The sequence below is a fragment of the Ictidomys tridecemlineatus genome, chromosome 5, assembly GCF_052094955.1.
Source record: "Ictidomys tridecemlineatus isolate mIctTri1 chromosome 5, mIctTri1.hap1, whole genome shotgun sequence".
NCBI classification, from domain to species: domain Eukaryota; kingdom Metazoa; phylum Chordata; class Mammalia; order Rodentia; family Sciuridae; genus Ictidomys; species Ictidomys tridecemlineatus.
The window spans coordinates 175509688-175536910 of record NC_135481.1 but is presented as its reverse complement, the minus strand read 5'-3'; the positions used below and the strand labels follow the sequence as shown (position 1 = coordinate 175536910).

Genomic DNA, 27223 nt, shown 5'->3' with positions numbered 1-27223 from the left:
CTGGCCAGGCCAGGATGGTCATTAGGTGGCAGGCGCCCGGCGCCATTGCCACCTCAGCCTCCGCCGGGGGCCGGCGGTGACTCAATGAGGCCTTTGTGGGCCTTGGGCCACAGAGCCAACCACGCTGTGTGCCTGGGCTGCCTGCCCCATCTGCCGCCCTCAGAGGGGCTTTGTTCCAGGACCACACGGCCTCCCTCTAGAGGCAGCTGGAATCTGCAGAGATCCAGGAGTCCCTGAAAGGACCCCCTGGCTAGAAGCCTGAGATTTCCTTCCTTTTTCATAGTATCCTGGGCCCAGAGAAGTTGGGTGGCTCGCTCAGAGGGGCCGAGCATACTAGCTACAGAGACTTGGTCCCAGGGGTCTGGAAAGCAGTGGAACAGTCCTTAGAACTCTCAATTCCCACCTGAATTGATCAAGGCCAAATCCCTGTCTGTGGACAGGCTTCCTCCATTCCCTCACCTGCACACTGGGCTGACAACAGCACCTACAGCCTAAGACTGTGACAATGAGATGCCCGCATCGGTCTCACTTCTGAGGCGTTGGCCACACTTGTCTTTTGGAAGCCCGTTATTTTTAGCCTGTGAACCTGGAGCTTGGGCAAGGGAGAACAATGGCCACAGCTTTCTGTCTCTGTGGCCCCACCCAGCGACCCTTTCCCAGGCACATGGATGAAGGCCGTGTCACTTCTTGCCCAGTCCACTGGGGGCTCTCATGCAGGACAGGGGTTAGGGAAACTCTGGTCCTGGTATTTATAGTTCCTGAGCCTAGATGGCCTAGGAGACACTGAGTCCCTTCTGCACTCCAGCCTCTCTAAAGGACCAGCCTTTGTGTTGTAACTGGCTGCTTTTTTGGGGAAGAACCCAGAATGGGCAGAATGGGAGAGATGGGGCCTTGAACTCCACGGCAGCCTAGAGTGTGGGTCACCAGCTGAAGCCATATGGACGTTGGGTCCACAGGAGCTGGCAGGCTGGCTTTATAACTATTGGTCCCCTTGCCGAGTCAGGTTGGCCTCTGGTTCTTTCCCTACCACTCACCAAGGTGAGTGACTGCCCAGCACCCTTACTGCCCCAAGTATCCAGAAGCAGGTGATGAGGAAAACCTGTGGCTCAGGAGGGCTTGTGGGCCCCCCCTGCTGGCCAGAGGGTGTTCTTGGGGTGCTAAACTGACCCAGCACCTGAGCGGGCACTCAGAAGAGCGCTTGCAGAAGTTTCTGGGTGGGCAGATGAGACTTAGTAAACCCAGGACAAGGCACTGGGTGCATGTGCAGAGGACCCTTACAGAAGCACAGCGTCCACCCTGGCCATGGGATGAGTTTTTAATGTAAGGCAAAGTCAGTCCACAATACAAAAATCTAAAAATCACACCCAGTTTTCCCACCTGGTTCCGGGGGAGGGAGGAAGCTGGGGGTTGGTTTCCTTTGCCTGCAGGGGATGAAGAGAGCAGAGGAGGGCCACAGAAGGGGGGAGAGGAAAACAGAGGCCACAGAGACCTAGCTGGAGGGATCCTGCTGCCCCCGTCCCAGTCCTGGAGCAGTGTCCTGAACCCTCTCCCATGCACGCCTGTCAGCCCATCTCCCTGGCTGGTCTGGCCCTGAGGGGGTCGGGTACCAGTTGCATCATTTCTCCTTCTTCTCTAGTCCCTTCGATGCTGATGCCTCTGTGGCCTCTTTGGATTCTGTCACTGCTGCTGGATCCTTAGGATTTGACTCCTCATAACTGATTAGAAAAAAAGACAATAAAAACACATTCAGCGGAGGCGGAGACAGAACTTTGCTGCCTCCCCACCCTTGCCATCCCAGGAAACCCCTGGGCATATAAGAATCATCAGCTCTGTATCACTGCCCAGTATCTGCCAGTACCTGGCCCCAGCCCCAAGGTGGCCTCCCCAGACTCTGCCTTCTCTGTACCCTCGTGGTACCAAGAGGCAGCAAGAACAGCAGCAAGTAGGAGAGGTTGGGTATGAGCTTAGATGGATCATCTTTAAGCTTCCTGAACCTTCTGCTAAAGAGTGTGTGTATGGGGAAAGACAGCAAACTTGAGCCGATGGGATGGGCTGCCTCTCAGGACGCATGGCAGGAGCCCAACAGCTCAGCTTCAGGGGTGTGAGTGGTGGAGACTGTTTTTGAAGATGGACACCTTGGCTTAACTCTTACTGTGGACTTCACTTACTGAGCAACTGTGTACATGCCAAGGACAATACACACGTTTCCTCACCAGATTAACCTTGTGAGGCAGGAATGTGCCCACTTACAGATGAAGAAAGAAAGGTTCTGAAAGCAGCAGCATCGTGGCTCGGGTTGTGCACACAGTAAGCGGTCACAGTATCCACCACTATCTGACAAGGGCCACCTATGTCCACCCTCTCACATGAGCCCCATAATATTGGTGAATACTCCAAAGTTTTTTTTTTTTTTTTTAACATTTATTTATTTTTTCTTAGTTCTTGGCGGACACAACATCTTTGTTGGTATGTGGTGCTGCTGAGGATCAAACCCGGGCCGCACGCATGCTAGGCGAGCGCGCTACCACTTGAGCCACATCCCCAGCCCCAAATACTCCAAAGTTCTGGGGCTCCCTGCTCCCCAAAGGGCTTGGTGTGCAGAGTGCTGGTGGCCATGGAGAGCTAGAGTGTATGCCCTACCTTGGGCCCGGGGCAGTGGGGGGAGCGGGCAGGTGGGCACCCGCTGGGCATTACATGGCGCTGGGATTCTGCTGGCGCCGGCGACGAGAGCCAGCTAGCTTCTGCTGCATGGAGTCGGCCAGGCTGGCAGGGGAGCCCGAGACCGTGGGGAAGTGGGTGAGCCTCGGGGTATGAGGCAGGATTTCCGCAGAGGACTCGTAGCTGTGTGAGAGACAGAGACAGAGAGAGAGAGAGAACAAGAGATGGAGAGGGAAAGACTCAGGGAGACAGACTGCGTTTCCAAGGGGCAAGGAGCACAACCATTTTATTTTTATCTTGCTCTGCACTTTCAGACTTTGTGAAAAGAGGCCAGTTTTACTTGGAGAACAAGGACAGGTGTACCTCTACAAGGACAGGTGCTCACTCAGCTGAGCAGAAGAGCAAGAATGCCCTGGTTGTGCCATGTGCTGCTGCCGAGGTCTGTCTCAGATAAAAACCAAGGCTGGCAGTGTCGCTGGGTATGCTTAGCATGTGTGAGGCTTGAACCCCAGCACCAGGAAACCACAAAAACACATGTGCAAAAAAATCAAGACACAGAATGCCACCATCATCGAGACATATTTGCATCTCAGATCACAGGTGTTTCTGAATGTACTCGAGAGCTGGCCTCTGGTGGCTGGGGCACGAGGATGTTCTCCCTCTCATAGCCATGGAATTCTGAACCATGTTTAAACCAAATTTTGAAACAATTTAAAAATAAATGAGCCAGGTGACATGGCCCATGCTATAATCCCAGCTACTTGGGATGCTAGGGCAGGGGGATCGCTAAGTTTGAGGCCAGCCTCAGCTACTTAGCAAGATCCTGTCTCAAAGGACTGGGAATGTAGCTTGGTGGTGAAACAGCCTGAGTGATCCCCAGTACGACCACCGCCACACACATGGGGGGGGAAAAAAAGAACAATAATAATAAAAGAAAAAAATAAAGCAAAAAGTGCAAAGTCAGGGGGAGAGAGGAAAGGACATAAAAAGAGAGCAGGGCTGGGGTGTGGCTCAGCGGAAGGTCTAGCAGCGCAGGGCCCTGGGTTCAACCCCCAGCACCACAGAAAAAAGAAAAAGAAGAGAAGAAGAGAGGAGAGGACAGGATGGAGAGAGAGAAAGACCCCCTGTCTTTCACCTTTCCCCAAGGACCTCCTGGGTGAGTGGGGGCAGAGGTGGGGCAGGCTGCCTGGACACCAGAGCATTGAGGAACACAAAGGGAGGTACCTCCTGGCCTGGCTGGGCAGAGTTCTGGCTGCTGAGAGCCTAACAGGACTGAGCTAGGGAGGTGACCCCAGGGGGTGGGGTGGTAGGGCCTGAAGCTGGATGAGTGAGATGCTGAACTCGGGGATCAGGTGCCATGCCTCATCCCAAAGGTTCCCCAAATCTGTCCTCAAGTTCATTTCCCCACCCAACTTGCCTCAGAGATCACAGGGCTTTGCCAGGCCAGGAGGATATGCATGCAGGCTGGGAGCTGGGATTCCAGGCAGGACAGGGAGGGCAGAGGCAGGTACGGGGGAGGGGTGAGTCACAGGCTGCCCTGCGGGCAGCCAGGTGCACAGGAAGCCCTGGCAGGCACTTGAGGGGCAACTTGGAGACCAGGCAGGTGGAGCTGGGTGGAAGCCCCCGAGTGGGCAGCTTAATCACAGCTGGCAGCTATTTCTAGGTCCCTGGCAGGTGGGGTCGGTGGTGCTAGGGAGTGGACACCTGCTGGAGTCACGCAGGCCTTGGGGTAGGGGGTGGGGCTGTGCATGAGGTGTGGCAAATGTGGATGTGGCCCTGGGGAAGGGGTATGTGAGTGAGACAGGCTTAGATGGGGAGCGAGCAGTGAGCTGTGCAGTGAAGGCCATGGAGGCGGCTAACAGGGACCAACACGTGACTCTGAACAGAGGGCACTTTCTCCCACACATCCCGTCTCACTGCTCACGTGTGAAACTGATGCTGGGGGAGGAGAAAGACACTCTTCAAGTCATCAGATGGCAGAGCCAGGCTGAGAACCCGGGACTCTGGGCTGTGGTTGGGGAGAAACCCACACTAATGTTCCCTTCTTAAGACCAGCTGCCATGAGGCCACGAGGCCTCATCCTCCTAGGCTCCTGGCCCAGGCAAAGGCTTCCACTGGTGTCCACAGCCATAGCTCAGGTGCTGGAAGACAGTGAGAGGTGGAGCAGGTGGAGAGGGAACAGTGGTCTCTGGAGATGTGCACCGCCGCCACCTGAAGGTGCACCTGGGTCCAAGTGAATGTCTGCCCCACCCAGCCTTACCTGAACATTTCTGTCACTTCTCCTTTGACCAGCGCCACCAGGACGGGAAAGCCAATGCAGGCAGGTACCAGGTACAGGAGAGCAGGCTGTGAGAGAGAGGCTGGTCAGGCAGTGCTGGGCAGGGCACCTGTTCAGGGCTATGCCCCGCACCCCAACCCTCTCCTGGGCTTAACTATGGGATAGGCAGTGGTTGGACCTGAACCCAGGGTTCCTAGACTCCTAGACCAGAGCTGATCCTCACTTGGAGGGATTGCAGCAAACACAGACACTCAAGGACACAGGGCTTCAAGGGGTCCTGGGAGTCTGGCTGGCAGTGTGAACCACTCAGACACCAGATTCCAAACTGCAGCTGCCCGGGCACTCTCATTCTCAGAGGCCTTGCTGCCCAGGCTTAGGGTAGGTGGCTCGAATTGCAGCAAATGCTCTGGGGGATGCTTCTGTAATGGGGACGATGATGACATAGCCGCTATGCTTTCGGAGTTTGCTGCAGCTTGTGTGAAGGTGACCCAGCGGTCACTGGCTCCCCAGGATTTACCCCCAGGCAATCTGGCCCCAAAAGTCTGTGCTGAGATTCCTGGTAAAGCTGGCTTAAGAGAAAGGACAAGTATACTAAGAGCCCCTCAGGGCATCCTCATGCCCAGTGAAGGCCCTCAGCTGACCACCCTGGCATGTCTCAGCCCATCTCTACAGCCCAGACATGCCGGCTGTTCCCTTGCAGCACCTGAAAGGTAAACATGGATCCACAGTTCACCCTTCCCTAGTGCTGGCCAGGTGTGAAGGCCCCAGGAAATGCGGCTCTTGCTTCCTTTTCCACCCTCACTTGACCTTGCCTGCTCTGGCCAGTCCCAGGACCTTTGTGTGTACTGTCTCTGTGGCTTGGAGGTTGTTTCCGCCTTTGTCCAGGTCCTTCTTCCTTCAGCCCTCAGCTGACAGTACCTCTCCTCCCTGGGAGCGTGCACTCACAAGGGAACAGGTCTCCTTAATGCGTGCTCCCAGAGCCCTCTAACTCTCACCCTTAGGGCATTTCCTGGTCAATCTATGGTCCTGGGCCCTTGCTGACTGGTGTCTCCTCCCCTGAGGGACTGTGGCCTGGGTCAGTGCCGGCCCAGCTGTCTTGTTCATGCCGCATTAACAATCAGCCAATCAGGGCCTGATAAATACTAGTGACCGGCTTCTTCATGGGTGTTCATGAAGTTAGGGTGTCTCGGAGATACCATCCTTGGTGCAGAGCAGCCGGCAGTCAGGGAACACAGGGCTCTCTCTTCCCTTTGCACAGTCAGATCTTCAGATCATTTCTTGGCACCTGCCCAGGTGGGCTGTGAACCACATCTTATGGAGATTATCCTTGAATCTATTAAAACCCTAAGTATTAGGATCTGGTTTTTACAGATGATGTTACTGAAGCTCAGGAGGAAATGACCTGCCCAAAGGTCATATAGATGTGTTAGCTGGGATTTGACTCTGGACAGCTGTGCTTCTTCCACTGGCATTAGATCTTTGCTGTGTACTAGATTTCGAGCCAAGAGTAATAAACAAAAACCAAAACAAAACAATAACAAAATGACAAAGGTCCATATTAAAATCTGTAAGAAGAGCTGGGGCTGTAGCTCAGTGAGAGAGCGCTTGCCTCGCGTGTGTGAGGCACTGGGCTCCATCCTGAGCACTACATAAAAATAGAATAAAGGTATTGTGTCCATCTACAACTTAAACAAACAAACAAACCACACGACTGTAAGAAACAGCCAAGTGGTACACAAGAGAAAGATTTATGCTGGCGTAGCAGCACACACCTGTAATCCCAGTAGCTCAGGAGGCTGAGGCAGGAGGATTTTGAGTTCAAAGCCAGCCTCAGCAATTAGCAAGACTAATTGAAGGACCGATTCAAAATCACAGTTGAGGGCTGGGGTTGTGGCTCAGTGGTAAAGCACTTGCCTGGCATGTGTGAGGCCCTGGGTTCAATCCTCAGCACTGCATATAAATAAATAAGTAAATAATCAATTTACAACTAAAAATCATTAAAAAAAAAAATCACAGTTGGCCAGGATTTGGACCTAGGTTCCTCTGCCTCTAAGACCAGTGTGTTCTATTCACCAAAGCCAGACTGGGCAGAGAAGGTTTCTAGGGCAAGGAGGTAGAAAGTTGGCTCTTCCCTTGCAGGCAGCTTCACCTGGGAACTGGCAGTCACTGAGAGGTTTCAGGGGCCAATGGGAAGGGCTCCTTTAGGAAGCAGTAGGTTCACTATTATCAGAGGGATACAGTCTGTATTATTTATTTTCCTCTCAAGGATCCAGGGAACTTCACCAGTCAGTGCCAAGGAGAAGATGGGCTGTACAGCTCAGGGCAAAGAGCTAGGACAGGCTCCTGGCTTTCCACTGGCTTTGCTATGTCACCATGGCTAAACTGCTTCCTTTTCTGGGCTTGTCTCTCCCTCTGCACAATAACATTAGACTCAAACATATCCACAGGCCTTCCTGAGGAGGCTGCTGGCTTTCTGGCTTGAAGCAGGATTCTGAAAGAGGATAAGCTGAACTTCTCATAGAGGACACCCAAGTGATTCCTTGCTAGAGCAATGCTGGCACCAGGACTACCTGTGTCTTAGAGAGGGGAGGCTTCATGGAACAAGTTCTCCTGGTGTCCTTGATGCCCTTCCCAAGAAGCATTTTAAGGGTGATGCCTACGTGGATGATTGGGCAAAAGGGCTGAGCAGCAGCTGGAGTATAGCACAGGTCTGGGGCCAGGGACCAGAGTCTAGGGCTTTGTAGGGGCCCAGCTCAACTTGCTGTGTGACTTGGGGAAGTCTCCCTTCCTCCTAGGGTTGCAATTTCCCCACAAAGGAGAGGACCATCTCTTACTCCTGCTCCCTACATGTGTGAGAGCTTGGAATGGATCCTTCTTTGAGTCAAGACAGCCAGAAGGCAAGCCTGCCACCTGGTGGCTGCCAAGGGAATAGTTCTGACGCTAGGAACTGGAGCAGAGACCTCCAAAAGGCCTTTGAACTAGTCACCCAACCCAGATCTACTCACTCTGTGATCCCCTTGCCAAGTGCATGTCATTCTAAGTTGGCCCCTGAGGACATATGGAGCAGAAATGAGTGCAAGGTGGTTCTGCAAGGGTTCTTGGTATCTTCACCTATGGGCTAAGGGACTTCTTTAAGGGTTTAGCAGAGTGCCTGACAGTGATCAATAAAAAGCTTCTGTAGTAATTCAAAGGCAGTTTTTCTGTGGCTGAGTCATGGGGAGGGGGAAAAGGAAAGGCAACAGTAGTACAGTAGTACCCACCCCCATGCCCTATTGTGAATGCCTGAAAGCGTGGGTAACACTGAACCCTGTCTGAAACCCCGATGGCTAGTGACTAATGGGTGGGTGGTGCATACAATGTGCATACATCCCTTAAAAAAGAGATGGTTCTTCTGGGATGGTGAGAGATTTCATCATGATACTCAGAACTGCATGCAATTTAAAACTTAATATAAGTTATTTTTATAATTTTTCATTTAATGTTTTTGAGCTCTGGGTATCTGAAACCACAGCAAAAGTCTGTAGGAGGGTGAGGGGAGACTACTGTGATGACAGCTGATGTTAACTGGTCCAGATGTCTCTAGGGAGTTCAATTATATGAACTCATCCTCAAACCACTCCAAGGTGGCTATTTATCTATCTTTTCTGGTTTTATGAATGAATGAGGAAAACCAAGCATAACAGCCAACCTGCCCACAATCTCAAGAGTCGACTGTCTGGATTCCTAGCAGAGCTCCCTTAGCCTGTTGCGCACCGCCTTTCCTACAGCCAGGGCAGAGCCTGGGCATGCAAGTCGATCCAGGCTTGAATCCTGGCTCCACTACACATATACTCAGTGCGGTACCTGAGCTCTAGTTTCTCATCTATTCTTAGGGGACCCTCATGAGCTCAGAGCCTGCAATGTGGGATGCCAAACAAATACGAGCTCCTCTTGTTGCCAACAGAGAGGAGGCGATCACGTATTCTGTTTCCTTCCTAGTCCTCGTACTATGCTGCTTCACTCTGGTGGAAGGAGGACAAAGAGCCTTGGCTAACTTGGGAAGGAGCTGGAAGGGAAGCCTCAGCACCTTACATCTCATCTGTGTGGACACCAGAATGGACACCCAACACCCACCCATCCTGGCCTCCACTACACAGCTCCGTCTGCCTCCACTACACAGCTTCAGAAGCACAGTCCTCTTCCCCACATGCTCCTGCTCCCAGGGTGGCCGTGTGATACTGATCTAAATGGCCTTTGAGAAGTGAGCAGAAAGTTGCTGATAGGGCTGTGGGAAAGTTCCCGCGCTCCTGACGATGTGGGCAGTATGACTGCTAGGCCTTCTCTTCTTCCTTGCCCCTGGAGTTGCCTGGAGCATGGCAGCTACCTTGCAACCACCAGAGAAAGGTCAAGAGAATCACAAACGGGATTGCTGATACCACTGGCAGTACCTGCCTCTGGACCGCTTGCACCTATGACAGATAAGCCCTCTGTAAGTCCTACTCACCTGGGCGTGCTTGAAGATGTGCATGATGAAGATGGTGAGGCCCAGGCCGAAGATGTAGGCTGCGAAGCTGGTGTAGAAGTAGGTATGGGTGTTCTTCTTCAAGCTTCCAGGAAGGCATGGGAAGAAAGAGGGAGTTAGTGCAGGAACTGGAGTGGCAGTAACTCTTCCAAGGAGGGAGCTGGGGGAGACCCTGTAAGTTGTGGGGCTGGCAGAGCTCCGTGCTGCACTCACTACTGCCCCCAGCTACGTATCTTTGAACAAGTCACATTCTTTCTCTCAGTCTCTGTTTACTTATCTGCAAAATAGAAAAACCATGAGCCTGTCTCCTTGGTGTTGTGAGTATCAAATAAAAGAACTCTGAACAGTGGCTGTAAGTGTAGTCAGCATAAAAAATCATCTAGAAAGCTGTGAAGGAAGGGAAAAAAAAGTAGGGCTCTAGATCCAGTCTCCAGGGAGGGTGACCTTTTTTTGGGTACTAGGATTTAACCCAGGGGTGCCTTATCACTGAGCTACATCCCTAGTCCCTTTTTTTTTGGTCGTTGTTGACAGACCTTTATTATTTATTTATTTATATGTGTGCTGAGAATCGAACCCAGCACCTCACTCATGTTAGGCAAGTACGCTACCACTGAGCCACAACCCCAGCTGCATCCCTAGTCCTTTTAAAAATTTGAGACAGGATCTGGCTAAATTGTGGAGGCTGGTCTTGAATTTCCAGTCCTTGAGCCCACAGCCCCCTCAGCTGTTGGGATTACAGGGGTCTGCTGCCACACCCAGCAGGGAGGGTGATCTGATGAGCTTAGGGCGAGGCACAGGACCTACATTTTGAAAACAACCCAGGTGAATCTGATACAAGTGGATCCTTTTAATTTGGGGGGGTAGGTAGTGCTTGGGATTAAGCCAAGGGTCACACTCATGCTAGGCAGCCACTCTCCCACCAAGCTACATCCCGAGTTCAAGCTTTGAGAAATAATAAGACAAACTTTACAGGCAAGTTATTGCTTTTCAGTGCAGTGTATGCTACGGTTCAGCAACCTTTTTGTGGGTGCTAAACAGATGCTGGCTGCATGCCAGTGGCTTCCTGGAGGTGATTCATCCAAGGTTCCCTTCAGAACACACGAGTCATATTCAACCTGGCATTGCCATTACCTGACTTCCCTTTACAATGCCAGCTACATAACCTCTGTGTGTCCTCAGCTCCTGGAACAGTGCCCACCAAGTACTAGAGGCTCAGGTTAACATCTGTGGAATGAATGGATACTTCTGACTCCCCTCTCCTTGCCCTAGTTGCTTCTAAAGTCTTGAGCTACAAGTACACTGACACGATCCTGTTATGAGCGATGGGGTACAAGTGACTCCCTTTGGGAACACCGCACTGATTCTGGAACCACTCTGAGGGGCTTGCTTACCCTGAGGGCTCATGGTGGGAAGGAATTCTGCCTTTGAGGGTGTTGGCAGCTGAATGTGTCTGCAGCAAATGAGCCAAGGGACTTCTGTGGGTTTCTCTTTGTCTTAACTCAGAACAGCCAGGAATAGAACTGGCTGGTCCAGATGCACTTCTACTTACCACCTGGCCAGAGCCCTTCAAAGGCTGGCTGTCAGCCTGTGTGTTTCAGAGGCCCACTCAAACTGAATTTTCTTTCTTTTAGTATCAAGGATTGAACCCAGGGGCACTCAACCACTGAGCCACATCGCCAGCCCATTTTTATATTTTAATTAATATCACTAAGTTGCTGAGGCTGGCTTTGAATTCACAATCCTCCTGCCTCAGCCTCCCGAGCTGTGAGATTATAGGCGTGTCCCATTGCACCTGGCCTCTGAATAGAATTTCAATGATGCTAGCATTGAAATTGTCATTACCACTGTCAACACTAGTACTGTGTTTTTGTGTTTTTGCAATTACTAGGTGTGAGGAGATGAAAAATTCACAAACTACCTCAAAATTGAGTGCATACACTCGCTGGGAGGATTGAGCATAAAATGACGGCGCAGTCACATGTACCTACTGCTGGCAAGAGGCCCAACTACCCAGGTGATTTTGCTCCAACATGACCTTTTGTTTTAGGTGGTGACCCAGGTTGCCCCTTTTCTCTTGTGTTTTATTTTTCTTTTTCTCCTTGATATTAGGAATAAAACCCAAGGGCGCTCTACCACTGAGCTACATCCCCAGCCGTTTTTATGTTAAGGAAGGGTCTTAAGTTGCTGAGATGGGCCCTGAACTTGCAATGCTCTTGCCTTGGCTTCCTGAGTTGCTGTTATTACAGGCGGCACCACTGAGCCTAGCCCATGTGTTCACTTTCTACCTTACACTGAAAAGAATCTCAGTAAGCAGAGGGCAAGGAACACCTTCAGCAGCTGGGACATGACGACCTGACCCCAGGCTGATAAATGAGGCTGAGGACAATGATTGACCATAGCTGACCTCCCCCAGAGCCACCGAGGTCATCCTGTGCCTAGCACTCCCCTCTCCATTATCAGGGTAATTTTAAGGTAGATACTCGTTTTTCACTCACTTAAGGATAAGAAACCTGAGGCTCATAAAGGTCAGGCCACTTGCCAAGGGCACACAGTGAGAAAGCACTACAAGTACCACCAGGTCTCTTGGCTTATGATTCTCAACTTAAAAACAAAGCAAAGTGAACAAAAAACTTTTGGCCGTGGGCTCTTGGCATGCTTACAACTTCGGAATGTAGATGAAATCGGAACTGCTTTGGCTGCTGTGGGGGTGGAGGGTCTGGTCCCCTCAGGTCCCTCCTCAGGGCTCTGGAAAGCCGCTGGAGAATCCTGGGAGAACCCTAGTGCACAGCAGGCCCTCCCGCGCTTACCTGATGTCAAAACGCAGCAGCAAGGCAATGAAGATTCCTGCGGGAGAGAGCCAGAGTTAGAGGGGAGCATGGGTGGAGGCTGCGAGCTAACAGGAGACTGGGCTTGGTCCCCAACCTGGAATTCCCAGTCATGGAGCAATTACTGGGGGTCAAATGTATGGTTGATGCTATAAGTGCCAATGGAAATTCCATTTTTCAACCTAGAACAATAAGTCAAGTCCTGGGATTTTGCTTTGGCCCGGGATTACAATGACTGGGCATCTCACAGCACCAAACTATGTCACACTGGGTCTCTTGTCCCAATGTTTACTGACCACCTATTAAGCACCAGGCACAATGGCTAAGCTCTCAGAGTTCAGCCAAAGGAGCAGAGGGGAGACATGCTGTAACATACTTCAAATAGTGACAAAAGTTAGTGTGGCTTCTGTGAATGGGTGCTTCCTGTGTCACGGGGAGATGTGCTGTGATGAACCCAGCCTGCTGGTAGAAGAGGGGGATAAAGGAGGGCTTCTTGGAAGTGACCCTTCAGGAGAGGAGATTGTGTGTGTGCAGACCCCAGGAAAGAGGGCTTGGCAGGGGAGTGGGTAGGGACTGGAGGGCCAGTAAGGCTGGCAGCAGATGCAGGCTTGGGCTAGCCGTGCAAGGCATCAGGCTATGGGGATGAGCCAGGTCTACACCCTGAGCAGGAGACACACTAAAAGAGTTCTAGGGAGGAGAAAAATCTAAAACAGATTTTGAGAAAGACTCCTGTGCAGCTGCCTGGCAGGAAGCGGGAGAGGGGAGTAGGAAGCTGACAATCAGGAGGCTCTGCAGAGCTCAGGAGAGGAGGGCAGTTCTGCCCATCCTCCGCATTCCTACTCACTCTTCAAAACCACACTCCCACCCACAGGCCGCTAAGTCCCTGAGACATGGTCAGCTGCTCCAGCCATTATACTCACACACACAGCAACATCTGTGTGTGTGAGTGTAATAAAATAAAAAATAAAAAGGGCTGGGGATATTATTCAGTGGTTAAGCCCCCAAGGCTTCAATCTCTAGTATCCATGAATAAAGAAATGAAAGAGGGAAATAAGTCATTCCGCAGTGAAGCCTCTGTGAGGAGGAAGGTGGTGGACAGAGACCAATGCTGCTTTCTGAAAAGAGGCAACACTCTGCGCCTCCTGGTGGCAGAACTCTACAAAAGTCTCCTGTGTAACAGAGGGTCCAGAGCTCTGGGCTAGGGTTTTGTTTTTTTTTTTTAATACTGGGGATTGAATGCAGGGGTACTTTACCACCAAGCTACATCTCCAGCCCTTTAAAATTTATTTATTTACTTTACGTGTTCTAAATAAATACATGAGAGCAGAATGCATTTAAATATTTTTTTAAAAAATATTTGTTAGTTGTCAATGGAATCTTATTTTATTTCTTCTTTAAAAAATTATTTTATTTTTTAGTTTTAGGTACTTTATTTTTATTTTTATGTGGTGCTGAGAATCAAACCCAGTACCTCACGCATACCAGGTGAGCACACTACTACTTGAGCCACATCCCCAGCCCCATTATTTTCTTTATTTATTGATATGTGGTGCTAAGGATCAAACCCAGTTCCTCACATAGGCTAGGCAAATGCTCTACCACTGAACTACAACCCCAGCACAGTAGAATGCATTTTGACACATCATACATAAATGGAGCATAACTTCTCTTTCATCTGGCTGTGCATGATGCAGAGTTACACAGGTCATGTAATCATATATGCACATAGGGTAACAATGTCCATTCATTCTACTATCTCCTTCCTACACCCATGCCCCCTCCTCTCTATACACTCCCTTCTGTCTAGTGCAAAATACTTCCATTATCCTCATCCCCTCATTGTGCCCATTTTTTTTTTTTTTTTAAATTTGAGACAGCATCTCAGAAAGTTGCTTAGGGCCTTGCTTATTTGTTGAGGTTGGCCTTGAACTTGCAATTCTCTTGTTTGACCTCCTGAGTCACTGGGCTTACACAGAGAGTGGAACTTTGATTCCTAAAGTCCATCTGGTCTTCAAAACAAGGCTCCCCTCGGACTGTGAGGGCGTGATCAAGTTACATTTATTGTGGCTGCTGAAAGATTGTAGATATATATGGATTTGGGAGGGACAGACACGCAGATATCCTGTGCTTGCCTTAAACCCAGGACTGTGACCAACAAGGACACTGGAGAATTCTGTGGGGGGGGGCCTGTGACAGATCATCCTCTGGTGAGCCAAATGGTTCAATGGATGGCATTTCTTCTGTCTGGTGGAGTGGCTTTCTCCGGGTTACGGGGGAAGCCAGTCACCCCTCCTCATAGCACTGCAAATTGCAGAAATCCTTGAGTTCCAGCCCACACCCTCAGACCCTCATGGCCATGGCAGGTGGAACCAACTCTCTGAACTTTAGTTTTCCTGTCTGTACAATGGACCCTCTACCTCATGGAGCTGCCAGGAGCAGTGAAGACAACAGACAGACAGCACCTGCCTCAGTGCTCGATGAACAGCAGGTGCTTGACAATTGGCAGCTGTCATGATTATTCTATAGTTATTGTTATTACTATCAAAAGTACAGTTTTGCGGGGCTGAGGTTGTGGCTCAGTGGTTGAGCGCTTGCCTAGGATGTGCAAGGCCCTGGGTTCCATCCTCAGCGCCACATAGAAATAAATAAAATAGGGGCTGGGGATGTGGCTCAAGCGGTAGCACGCTCGCCTGGCATGCGTGCGGCCCGGGTTAGATCCTCAGCACCACATACAGACAAAGATGTTGTGTCCGCCAAATACTAAAAAATAAATATTAAAATTCTCTCAAAAAAAAAAAATAAAATAAAGGTATTGTGTCCAACAGCAACTAAAAATAATTAAAAAAATAAAAAGTACAGTGCCGTGGCTCCGTGGCAGAGTGCTTGCCAGGCGTGTGTGAGGCACTGGGTTCCATCCTCAGCACCACATACAAAAATAAGCAAATACAATAAAGTCATGCTGTCCATCTACAACTAAAAGAAAAAAAAAATTAAAAAAAAAAAAAAAGTACAGTTCCAATGGTAAACTTTTTTTTTTTGGGGGTGTATTATAATTTTATTTTATTTTTGGTTCCAGGGATTGAACCCTGGGGTGCTTAACCACTGAACCACATCCCCAGGTTAGTCATTCATATATATATACATATGAGTGTGTGTGTGTACACACATGTATACACACACACACACACACACACACACACACACACACACTTTTTTCCCCTGGGGATTGAACCCAGGGCTCTGTGCATGTAAGGCAAGCACTCTAATAACTGAACTATATCCTCAGCCCTATATTTTATTCTGATACAGCATCTGCTGAGTTTTTAGGGCCTTGATAAGTTGCTAAGGCTGGCTTTGAACTTGAGATCCTCCTGCCTCAGCCTCGAGTGCTGCTGGGATTACAGGCGTGCGCCACTATGCCCAGCTGGTGCATTATAATTATAGACATCAGTGAGACTCATTGTTACATATCTATACATGCTCATGATTTAACGATATAATTTGGCCAATACTGTTCCCAGTATTTCCCCTCATCCTACCTAAGAGGAAGGGTTCCCTTCCTCTTACTCTACAGGTCTTTTTATAACAATCAACCCCCATCTTTCTTTTTCTTTATCCTCTCTAACTTCCATATGAGAGAAAACCTGATTTTTGACTTTTTGAGTTTGGCTTACAAACATGTTAATTTCTAACAGTCCCTTCATTTCTGAGTGTGTTTCCTCACTGGTGAAACAGGGCAAGCCTCTGCTTCACATATCTTTCATGAGATGAAAGAATTGTAAACAGAATTACATACCACATCCTTAGTTATTAGAACTGTTATTACTTCCTACAACGGGAAAGAAGTTGGCTTTTTATTTGTTCCATGTGTTCTTTTTAGCTGGCTTCCAATCCTCTGACTTCTGACCCTCTTCAGTTCTGAACCTGATACTAGGGAAACCAGTAAGGCCACTGGTGCTCACTCTGCTGTCACTCAGCCCAGGTCTGTAGACAAACTGCCTCCAGAGATCAGCGCCTTCAGCAGTCCCGAGTGGGAGTGTGGCTCTGGCCTGGGAATTTGGGATGCTGGTGCCCCAGGGTGAGGCAAGCTGATGATGTGAGGGATGCATGTCTGTGCTTGGAACTGTGGACAAGGCCCCTATGTCATATCCCATGGGAACACTGACCAGCACCCACATGTAGAGAGAGACAGGGCTCAAACGCTAGTTTGTACAACGAAGTACATCTCTATGCATGCAGGTGCTCTCCCTGAGGCTTCTCAGAACAGGGGATGGGGAGCAAGGAGACTTTGACAGTTTTAGGACATCTGTAATCCTTGGAAATACTGGGACTGTATATGCACAAGAGGGTCAGGTTCTTTTAAGATTGTCATAGGATGGGCTTTTTCCCAGAGTGTATCTTAATCTGTATTAGTCTTTCATTGTACATTTATTCTTTTTTCTTGGCAGTACTGGAATGGGACTGAACCAAGGGGTTATACATGTTAGGAAAGTGCTCTACCATTGAGCTCATCCCCAGTCTTATTTTGGTAGTTCTTGAGTTATCAACTGGACCAGAGCTCCATGGGGATAGCATTTCTCTCTTTTAATTTTATACTAGGGACTGAACTGAGAGGTGCTTTATCACCACTGAGCCACACCCCAGTCCTTTTCATTTTTTATTTTGAGACAGGGCTGCTTAGAGCCTTGCTAAGTTGCAGAAGCTGGCCTCAAACTTGTGATCCTCCTGCCTAAGCCTCCAGAGTTGCTGGGATTACAGGTGTGCACCGTTGTGTTTGGCCCTCTATAAGGACATTTTTGCTTGCTGTTGTCTGCCCAGGGCTCTGCTCAGGGCCTGGCACATGACTCATACTCCAAAATGTGTGCTGAGGTGGGATCCTTCATTAAACCCTGGGCTGACCTTTTTCTCACTCCCTTTCCCAAAGAGTACAGCTGTGTTTCACAGTACTCCTCCTTGTTCTAGAGAACCCTTGCACCACAGCCCACGGCCCAGAAGTCACCTGGAATGACGATATCTCCGAGTCCCAGCATAGCAAAGTTGTCTGCTTCAAGGCCCTTCTCCAGCAGGTCCTGGGGAAACACCACTGCAGGGAGAGACGGGGGAAGAGTTGGCTGGAGCCCAGCTTACCCAGACTCCCCGCCCCCACCCCTGCTGTATGAAATGCACACATCTGTGTTTCTCGGGGCAGGGGGCTGATGATTGCAGGCCTGCTGGCAACAGTTCCATCTGGAATCACAGCTGGTTAAAGTGTGGAGAAATCTGGGGTCAACTAGGCTGAGGATTTAATGCCTTTGTTGACCACACAGTTCTGACATCCATAGGTTTTCCATCTGACAATAGGAGTGTGGACAGATGGCGGTACTTGTTCTGAAGCAGTGTGAACCTGGGCTATGGACTCTTTATGTACCAAGGGAGAAAAGGCCATGCCACTGCAAATTCCTTGATTAATGTCCCTTACTCAGAATCCTGCTGCAGTTGTTAGCAGGGAAGTGGTTACAAGGGGCTTTAGGACCGGCGCCTGGCTCTGCTGTCTTGTTGCACAGGTTACTCGGCTGCCTTAGTTTTCTTACTTGGAAGCACTCCCACAGGGTGGTGCTGAGGGTTAGATAACCTGAACCACAGTACTGGCTGCTATGCCATGTCTTCTACTAACCCATCCCCGATTTTGTATCTTCCTGGTGGTGGTTTGAATGTGGTGTATGACTATGCCAAAGAGAACAATCCTGTTTCCAGAATTCCTGCCTTTCTTTGTGTCTAGGGGTATTTACAAGACTCAGCTCTGGGCAACACTATGCACAAAGAGGTGCCCTGGGGCTCGTGCTAAAATGCAGAGATATCCCCTGCCTGTCTATGTCTCCCTCATTGAATGGGACTCAAACCCATTTAGTATGACTTCATCATATGTGCTGTTTTTTTTTTTTTTTTTGGTACCAAGACATGACCACTGAGCTACATTGCCAGTCCTATTTTGTATTTTATTTTATTTTTGGTGCTGGAGATTGGACCTGGGGTGCTTAACCACTAAGCCACATCCCCAGCCCTTTTTAAATATTTTATTTGGAGACAGTGTCTCACTGAATTGCTTAGGGCCTCACTAAGTTGCTGAGGTTAGCTTTGAACTACCAATCCTCCTGCTTCAGTCTCCCGAGCCTCTGGGATTACAGGCATGTACCACTGCGCTGGGCTTTTGTATTCTATTTAGAGACAGGGTCTCATCGAGTTGCTTAGCACCTCGCCATTGCTGAGGCTGGCTTTGATTTTCTTGCCTCAGCCTCCCAAGCAGCACCACCTTCCCGGTAGTATGGGTGCTTTGCTATTGTTGTTGAAGGTTGGGTCTTGCTGTGTTGCTCATGCTGGCCCTGAACTCTTGGGCTAATGTGACTTTCCTGTTTCAGCCTCTGTAATAGTTGGTACTACAGGTGCTATCATGCTTGACCAGCATCTGTGCTCTTAATCATTCAGCTCTTGAGCCTCACTTCTAGAAGACAAGATCTAGGCCAGGTGCAGTGGTACATGCTTATAATTCCAGCTATTTAGGAAGCTAAGGCAGGAGCATTGTTAAGTTCAAGGCTGGCCTGGTAAACTCAGCAAGACCCTGTCTCAAAATAAAAAATAAAAAGGGTTTGGATGAAGCTCAGTGGTAAAGTACCTCTGGGTTTGATTCCCAGTACTGCAAAAACAAACCAACCAACAAACTTTAAGACAACAGATCTCCCCAACCTAGAAAGTCAGATTCCAAGCACCAGAAACTAAATATGAAAGTGTCACTTCCCTGTTCAGAGCCTTACAATGGCTCGTCCACTGCTTAATGGGCAGTGTCAAGTTCTTAGGCAGGAAATCTTGGCTTCTCCAAATCTGGCCTGTCTCCCTCTTTCCAGTCCCTTCCTTGCGGCCCTGCTGAACTCAGCTGCACTTCTCTGTGCCTCTGTAGTTCTTTGCTCCCAGGGTGTCCCATGCGTTTTCCTGCTTCTAGCCCTTTGCCGAAGTGGTAGACTCTTCTCAAATACTCATGCTATCCTTGAATCCTTGGTAAATGAGCATTTCTTCTTTGTGACCCGGAAAGGTGCTCCTGACATCCTGGCTGGGATCGCCAGGCTTCCCCATCCCTGGGCTCACCCATCGTAGCTTGTGGGGCATGAATTTCATGTGGTTTGCCCAGTATCTGTGTCCTTACTTTAGAGAACAGTTCTCCCTTCCCTGATAAACTTAGTTCTGGAGGCGGCCAAGTCATACTCTGACTCCTGGCCTTGGAGAGGACAGTAAACCAGGCCTGGGGAATGTTGACCACCTTCCTGATACTATCTTCTCCTTCCTTACTATCTTGTCTGACTGGTTCTGGCCCCCTTTGAGCCTCGTGACCCTGGAGGGTGATTTACGGTTAGTCTAGGGCTGAGACTCCAAGCTAATCGTGCTTTTCCTATCCCCCCTTTCTGAAGCCCAATTTGGACTTGGGTCTGTCCAAATCCCAATATTGGTCAGTAAAACATGAAGGAGGCTGAAAGGGGGATTTGAGGAGAAAGACCTCTTCCCTGATGGGACACGGTTTCCCCTTTGTGCCTCTGAACGTGGCCTGTGAGAAGCCAATGCCAGGAACTGTCATCCCATCTAGGGACCATGAAGGACTGAACCAAGTGACAAGTGGGCATACAGAGATTGGTGGGTTGGGTGAACCAAAATAACCCTGGCTCTTGGTGACTCCATTGAGGGTCATTAACCCACCCCTGACATTTCCTAGACCTGGGCTTGCTGTAGTATAACCAAATTTCCCCCTTCTTTAACGCTGCCAATAGTTGGGACTCCCCCGACCCTTTTCTTTTTAGCTGTGTTGGGGATTAAATCCAGGGTCTTGTGCATGCTTGGCAAGTGCTCTATCATTGGGCTACCCCCCTCACCCCCACACCTATTTGGACTTGGGTCTGTCTAAATCCCAATATTGGTCAGTGAAACATGAAGGAGGCTGAAAGGGGGATTTGGGGAGAAACACTTATGAACAATGGTTATGCTGAAGAACAAAATTAAGGCCATGTAAGATGTGGGATGGGGAACACTGCTCTCAATTCTCAGCACGGAGGTCTCCTGTTCTGTCTGCCTCCCAAAAGGCTGTTCCCCACTCCTGCTTATTTACCACTACACTGCATCATTACCAAGCAGCCCAAGGTCAGGGCCTGGGCAGAAGGCAGCTACTCATGAACACAGCCAAGAGAATACACAAAGAAAAGGAAACCAGGCTGGAGAGACCCAGGAGATCTTGGAGGAGGAAGAGGTATGAGAGGAAGAGATAAGGGAGAAGTATTGACCAAAACAGGGACCATAAGCCAACTGGGGAGGGCAGGGTGTGTTCCCCACTGTGGGGTTGATCACTTACATTTTATTGGCGCCTCAAATGACTTGGCCACAGTCACCATAACATTGGTACCGAACACCTGGAGGGAGAAGAGAGGAGTCTGAAGGGAGGTGAGGGGCTAGACAGGAAAGAACAGCTGTCCTTGGACTTCTGGATGTGCTGCTGCCTGGCATGTATGGGGAGTGGGAGAGGGGCTGGCAGGCCCAGAGCAGAGCTGAGATTGAGCAAGGTGGCCACTCATCCTGGTTCTGAGCAACACAAAGAACTTCAAAGGTGACTGCCCCAGCCAGGTAGCCTGTCTGTTCAGGGTTCTGTCCCTTCTGAGAGACTAAAAACCCTGGGCACAACCCACCCCATGGAAGAAGAGACCACCTGGGTCCAGGGAAAGTGTGCTTGAGCTGGGTTGACCTCAGTCCCTCAGTGGGGCCTCATAGACTGAGTGTGTTAAGTCTTGAAGCCCAGGGCTGGTGTGCAGCCAGAGCACAGCCGGCCTGTCCTCTAGGTCAGGGACCTTGATGGACCCATTCTACTGCCCTTGTCTGAACATCCCTGAACCCCAACTTGGTTTTTTACAGAGATGTGGGATTAAGTTATACTTCTGCCAGAGCCATGAGGGTGGATGAATGTCCTGGGCACTGAGTGTGATCTTACAGATTGCCCCTGAGAGGACCAGCTCTGGGGAACTGACTTTTATCAGACAACTGCCATTTGGGCCACAGAGGCAGAGGAATAGGGAGGTAGGAGGTTAAAGCTGGAAATCCTCAGTGTCCCCGCTGACTCACCCAGAAGACGTCGTAGATGAAGAGTCCACCCAGCAGGATGCAACCGGTGCTGACATTGTTCAGGTGCAGAAGTTCCACCCCATTAAGGGAGAAGGCCAGGCCAAAAAGATTGTTGGCAATCCAGTGCTGGGGAAACGAAGGGGTGAGACCAGATCGCTGTGCCCCCTTCACCCCAGCCTCCCTTTTTGCTCAGGTCCAGCTACTTACCTTCCGCAGCAGGTACCAGACGCCAACGATGCTGCTCAGGCCCAGGCACACCAGGTCCTTAGTGTCAAACTCATAGTTGACGATCTCTGGGCAGAGAAGCCAGGTAAGTCCACTCCCCAGGGCGGGACTGTCCCTCCCACATGTCAGCCTCTGGACTGAGGAGGGCATGGCTGTGGGCACTGTCAGAGGCCCTCAGGCCCAGGGGCTCAGCTGAGGCTGCCCCAGACTGGTGAGAATATTATGATAGAGAGAGCTCACTGGAGCCTCCCCTAGTCCCCCAATTTTCTAGAGAAGGTTAAAGATACCCAGAGAGAGTACGGGTTTAATACAAGTTCAGTGGGAAGTGGTCCTTGGTGCTGGAAGCACAGGCTCTGCCACTGGTAGCTAGGTAACCTTAGGGAAAGCAGTTCCCTCTCTGAGCTTCATCTGTGAAAAAAGGCAATAGCACCTCCCTCATAGGGCTGCTATGGGAGTGAGTCTGTCCTTACAATGTCCTTAGCACAGTGCGGGGTACACAGAAGTACTCAATCAATGCCAGCTGTTACTGGTCTTTAGCAAGGTCCTAGTACATTCTGGAAACTCTACTTTGCTACCAAAGGAATCAAGGTTATTGGCACCCCTAATTCACTAGCAGAGGAAGAAGAAGGAAAGAGATGGAGGACTGGAGAAAAGGCAGGAGGGAGTTCCTGTTGCTGCTCTTGTGGGGAGCCCCCGGTAGACATCCTGATGTCAGACCCATTCTCAGTTGCTTCCAAGCTTCCTAATGAGGAAGCCCAGAGAGGTGGTGGAGGTTGGCCAGAGTCTCAGGGTGCAGTCACTCCTTCCAAATTCAAGTGCAGCAGATTGCTGCTTGTCCCCCAATTTGTTTTCTCCTCTGTGGTAAGAGCACCCTAGTTTTTTTTGTTTTTGAGGCATCTGTTGAATTTATTCAGCATAACCACAGAGGCATCGTCACCATGCTGTCACACACAGACACAAAACACAAATACGACACAATATCCATATTTAGCACAAGTGGATTTCTTCTAAGGCTCATTTATATGTCTTCATGTGCCACAGGCCATCATTTAAATAATGGATATTTTCAATGCCGATTCCTTTGTTGACTTTCTCGATATCTTCTGCAGACATCTTCATGACTCCAACGCACAGAGCGTGCTGTTTTCCTTCTGCCATGACCGCAACAATCGTATCTTCCGCGGCGGGATAAAGCTTTGCGCCAGAAGAAGTTAAACCCGGGCACATGATATTTGCGCCACTGAGCACAAATTTGATGGCTCCTTTATCAACCTGCTGGTGTGGCAGGATGAAAGGGTATTTGTGAAGTAATCTTAAGGTTGGGTAAAAAGGCCCTTTTCTTTGCCTAAAAAATAGTAACTCTCCATTTACCGTAAGGATTTCCATATGCTCATGGCATCGGACTATTTTGACGGGATCTTTCTTCGGCATGATTTGATTAAGCCATGGTTCGATACCTGGAAATTGCTCTATCAGTTGGTTCTTGATGCCCTTAATAACTGAAGTTTTCAACTGGATGCAGTTGGATACATTTTCCTTTTCGTCAAATTTCTTGAACATGATCCAAGGCGAAGGAAGTGGTGCCGACTGGGGTGGGCAGCAGCGAGAAAAAATGAGATGCGGCCAGTGTCCGATGATCTCCGTGCTCCAGGAAGGCCGGTGCGGACGGTCGCGGCCGTTGTCGCTAACCGGAAGACGGGTCAGCCGGCCGCGCTTTACGGCCCCGTAAAATGGACTACTTCCGCTGCTCTGAACCCCACGTCAGCGCTCGGCCGGATGTTCTTCCCACTAGCGATCCACTCCAGTGGGGGCAGCGGAAAGGGCGGGGCGTGGGCAGGAAGGAGCGATGGAGCAGCCAGTCAGGTGGCCGGAAGACTCCAGGGGCGCGGCTGGTGGTTCCTAACTGGACACGCGGCTGATGGTTCCTAACTGGACATGAGGCTGACCCGCTCAGGTCATGTTCTCCACCTTTCTCCAACACCCTCTGTAGCTAAATGAGTCCACTACAGGGATGCCTGTCCTTCCCTCTGGCTGCAATGTGAACCGATGGTAGACATCTCTGACCCGGGGGGGGGGGGGGTCACCACTGAGTATGGCAGAGCTTGAGACAGATGGGGCTTGAGACCCTACAGACTCTACGGGGCAAGCTTAGCTTTTTAAAAGAAAACCCCATCAATCATTTATTTGGCACAGATGCACTAGAGATGCAGAAAGGGATCACAACATCGCTGCGCTCTAGGGACAAAGTAGGATACGCTAGGCACCAAGAGAGTGATACCTTCTGCAAGCTTAGAATTTCGGGGGACGGGGGACGAGAAAGAAAGGGGGGAGACCTTCCATTTGGTTAAGCCATTGATGATCTTGCTGTATTTGAACCCAGGATGTAAATAACCTGTTAATCCCAGCCTCTCTTAAGGTCTCCATGGTTTTCATTAAAACAAACATACAAAACCAAAACAAAACTGTGGAACTCCTTTTCCAAAATTTTAGGTGTGACTGTAATCACACTAAAAATAGACCCTATAAAATGGTCACCGACAGAGGGGTTTTACTGAGTGCTTATGTGAGCCAGGCAGTGTGCTGGGTGCTTTCCATTCATTTACTCCTACTCCTAATAATTGTGCCTATGAGGAAGGTGCTAAATTATCATTTTTACTTCATAAATGGCAGGGGAAAACAAAACAAAAAATCCCCAACAAAATCACCCAGTGCTCAGGGAGGTAAGGCATTCACCTAGAGTCCCATGCCTAGGTGGCAGAGCTGGGATAAGCCATGAGATTCCAGAGCCAGTCTCTTCCATCGGTTATACTACTGAAGAACCCAATATTGGAAAGACAAAGGGGAGTGGAAGGGAAGACACCCAAGACATACCACAGGGGAAAGTGGGTGGCACTGACCTTCCTTGTTTTCCCCAGAGCCCTGTGTGAAGAGCAGCTGAAACTGTCGATTTGGGAAGCTGGCTGGAAAAAACTTATTCATGAAGGGGCTGGAAGGAAAGACAAAGCTGGTCGGCAAACACAGCCCCCATGGGCAACCACGGCTCTCATAACCCCCACCAAGACCCATTTAAAGCTCTATCTCCTGGCACCCTCACAGCTGCCCTGCCAGGTAGTTGCTATTGTTCTCACTCTACAGATGAGAAAACCCATGTTCTTAGAGGGTAACTTGCCCAGGGTCACACAGGGAGATAACGTCTGAGGCGAGATTCAAACCTAGGTGTCTGAACTCTTAGTAACTTCTATATCACCTCTTTATTTTATCACACACAGATACAGAGTTTAGGCAGACAGACTTTTGTGTAAAACAGTTTTTGGATGAGTCAGGGATTCCCAAGTCTGGCCCCCACACCACCTATATGAGAGCCCCTTGTCAAGAAGCTCATTTCTGGGCTCCTTTCTAGACCTATCAAGTCGGATGACCTGATAGTCACCCCACCCCACTCCAGAATTTGCTATCCTACTTTCCAGCAACAGGCTGAGTTTTACAAATACAGCTGGAATTGATCAGCCAGGTGAATCATAGCCCCAGGGCAGGATTACCCTCATATTCAGTTCTTCCATGAGGCCTCTCTTGCTCAAGACCAGCCTGGCCTCATGATTACCCAGCATGCCCCACTTCCTGGCCAGGCAGGGAACAGATGTTATTTTCCACACCATCTTCAGAGCAAGATAGCCTACAAAGGCCTCTTGGCCCAGCCTGGTCTTGGGATTGGTAATACTGTGGAGCGGCTACCAGCCTTGGCAATCCAGGCCTGAACCCTGCTTTGTCACACACCAGCCGTGTGGTCCCGGGAGAACCACTTCAGTGGCAGAGTCTTCTTGGGCTTCAGTCTCCTCACCTGTACGTAAGATCATAATACCACCTGTCTCAAATGGTTGTGTGACGATAGAAAGCAGGTAGATGAGCGGTTTAGCCCAGCCCTGGGTCTTGCAGCAGAGATGTTGAAGAACTGTGAACTTCTGTCATAGTGCACTCTTCTAGAGCCTCAGCTTGAAAGCATGTGACATCAGATCAAGTTGGTAATGAGGAAGGCAAATCCCAACTAACAAGCTACTTTCAGCTCAGTTTGCAGAAATTGCTTTTGGGGAAGTCTAAAATCAGGGTGTGTGTGGTAGGTGTGGGTAGGGAGGTGACCTGAGGAGCTAAGACCTTCACCTCTTCTTTGGGAGGTTAGTGCTCTACTTGTCAACCAGGAGAGTAGGGATGGTTAAGAACACGAGTGCTGGAGTGACACTTCGTAGATTCAAGTCTCAGTTCTCATAATAGTAGTGTGAACTTCTCTTTCCTCATCGGAAACACTACAACAATAGCTTTCTCATAGAAATATTAAAAGAATTAAGTGAATGCCGGGGAATGAATCCAGGACCCGACTCATGCTGATAAAGTGTTCTACCATTGAGGAATACCACTGGCCCCGACTCAGGTCTTTGTTACTGAGCAAAGATAGGCTGCCGGGCATGGTGGCACATGCCTACAATCCCAGCTATTCGTGATTGAGACAGGAGGATTGAGAGGATTTATTAAAAAAAAATAAAAAGGGCTGGGATGTAGCTCAGTGGTGGAATCCTCCAGGTTCAATCCCAAGTACTATATAACACAAGGGAAGTCACATGATCTTGCTGGTGGGAGTCTATAAACTTGAGGGTAGGGGCCCAGGTTATCATTTCTGACCCATCCGGGCTAGCCATGGTGTCTTGAGACACTGGTAAATGCTTGCTGAACAACTCTGAATGCACTTTCGTAGAAGGCACAGATTCTTTCTGGTCTTTGATGGCTCACATTAAACCTAAAGGTCACTGCTTCCTGCTAAGAAACCACATCCTGGTGCCCTTATCTGGGAGTGGAAGGTAAGGGTTAGTGAAACTGATGATGTGGCTTGTTCCTCCTGGGGTGGCAGATTTGGGCCTTCTGTTCTCCCAGAGTTAGCTGCTTGGGATATAAGCTCAGTCAGCGGTGACAAGAAATAAGCCCAAGTTCCCTTGTCAGGAGGATGTCTGGGATTTGGTTAGGGCTTGAGTTTTGGTGACTATAGATGACTGAAGGCAGGCTGTGGTCCCTGCCTTTCCCCAGGACAGGGAGCTGTGGTTTGTTCTTGGAGGCCTGAGATGGGTGGAGGGATTCTGAAGGAAGCACAGCCTGGGCTGCCATGGCTTGGGGCTCAGCTCTGCTCAGTCTTTCCACAGACCTCTCCTTTCCAACTCTCAGCACAACACAGGTCCGCCCTCCTTAAGCCTCCCTTTCCCTCATTTTTGCCCAAACTGAAAAGAATACTGGCTTTGGAGTCAGACAGACCAGAGCTCAAAACCTAACTCTGCTCTTATCAGCTGCAAATCCTGGTGGTCATACACCCCCGTTCTGAGCTCCATTTCCATCTTGAACTTTTGCACCTTATGAGAATCCCGAGGAAGCTCATGTGACTTTCTTTGAGGAAAGTATTTAAGAAAATTCAACTTAATTGAAGAACAGTCAATTGAATCTTTGCATCAACTCTCTAAAAAAATATGATTAATTGTATTTCCCCTTTTTATTAAAAATTATTTTCAAAAAAATTTCACTGGATTAATTTCTTTTCCATATACATTTTACAATAACATTTTCATTCATTGGACA

The 27223-nt window shown here is 49.5% G+C and overlaps 2 protein-coding genes across 4 annotated transcripts in view; both read right to left on the bottom strand.

Annotated features, from left to right (window-relative positions):
• Nucleotides 1–1299: 1299 nt before the first annotated feature.
• Nucleotides 1300–27223, bottom strand: part of Hm13 (histocompatibility minor 13) — a 43715-nt gene continuing 17791 nt past the window's right edge. Inside the window, exons 4-13 of one of the 3 annotated variants that reach the window (XR_013439625.1) lie at nt 24511–24599; nt 21596–21681; nt 21389–21514; nt 20628–20685; nt 17262–17345; nt 12245–12281; nt 9420–9522; nt 4919–5004; nt 2641–2841; nt 1300–1715 (exon numbers count right to left, since the gene is read on the bottom strand). Coding sequence is in view for 2 of the 3 variants with exons in the window: in XM_078051576.1 (XP_077907702.1) it covers nt 1616–1715; nt 2695–2841; nt 4919–5004; nt 9420–9522; nt 12245–12281; nt 17262–17345; nt 20628–20685; nt 21389–21514; nt 21596–21681; nt 24511–24599 (916 nt within the window). In the remaining variant the exon portion in view is untranslated. The remainder of the gene's footprint in view (nt 1716–2640; nt 2842–4918; nt 5005–9419; nt 9523–12244; nt 12282–17261; nt 17346–20627; nt 20686–21388; nt 21515–21595; nt 21682–24510; nt 24600–27223) is intronic. The other 2 variants (XM_078051576.1, XM_005320574.5) reach the window with 2 other exon arrangements.
• Mcts2 (MCTS family member 2) lies at nt 21877–24490 on the bottom strand. Its single transcript, XM_005320572.5, has one exon. The coding sequence runs from the start codon at nt 23171–23173 to the stop codon at nt 22628–22630; it is 546 nt and encodes a 181-aa protein (XP_005320629.1). The 5' UTR covers nt 23174–24490; the 3' UTR covers nt 21877–22627.

What these genes read in the sequence shown, in the direction of transcription:
- Mcts2 (XM_005320572.5), bottom strand. Translation starts at nt 23,173, where the DNA reads ATGTTCAAGAAATTTGACGAAAAGGAAAATGTATCCAACTGCATCCAG.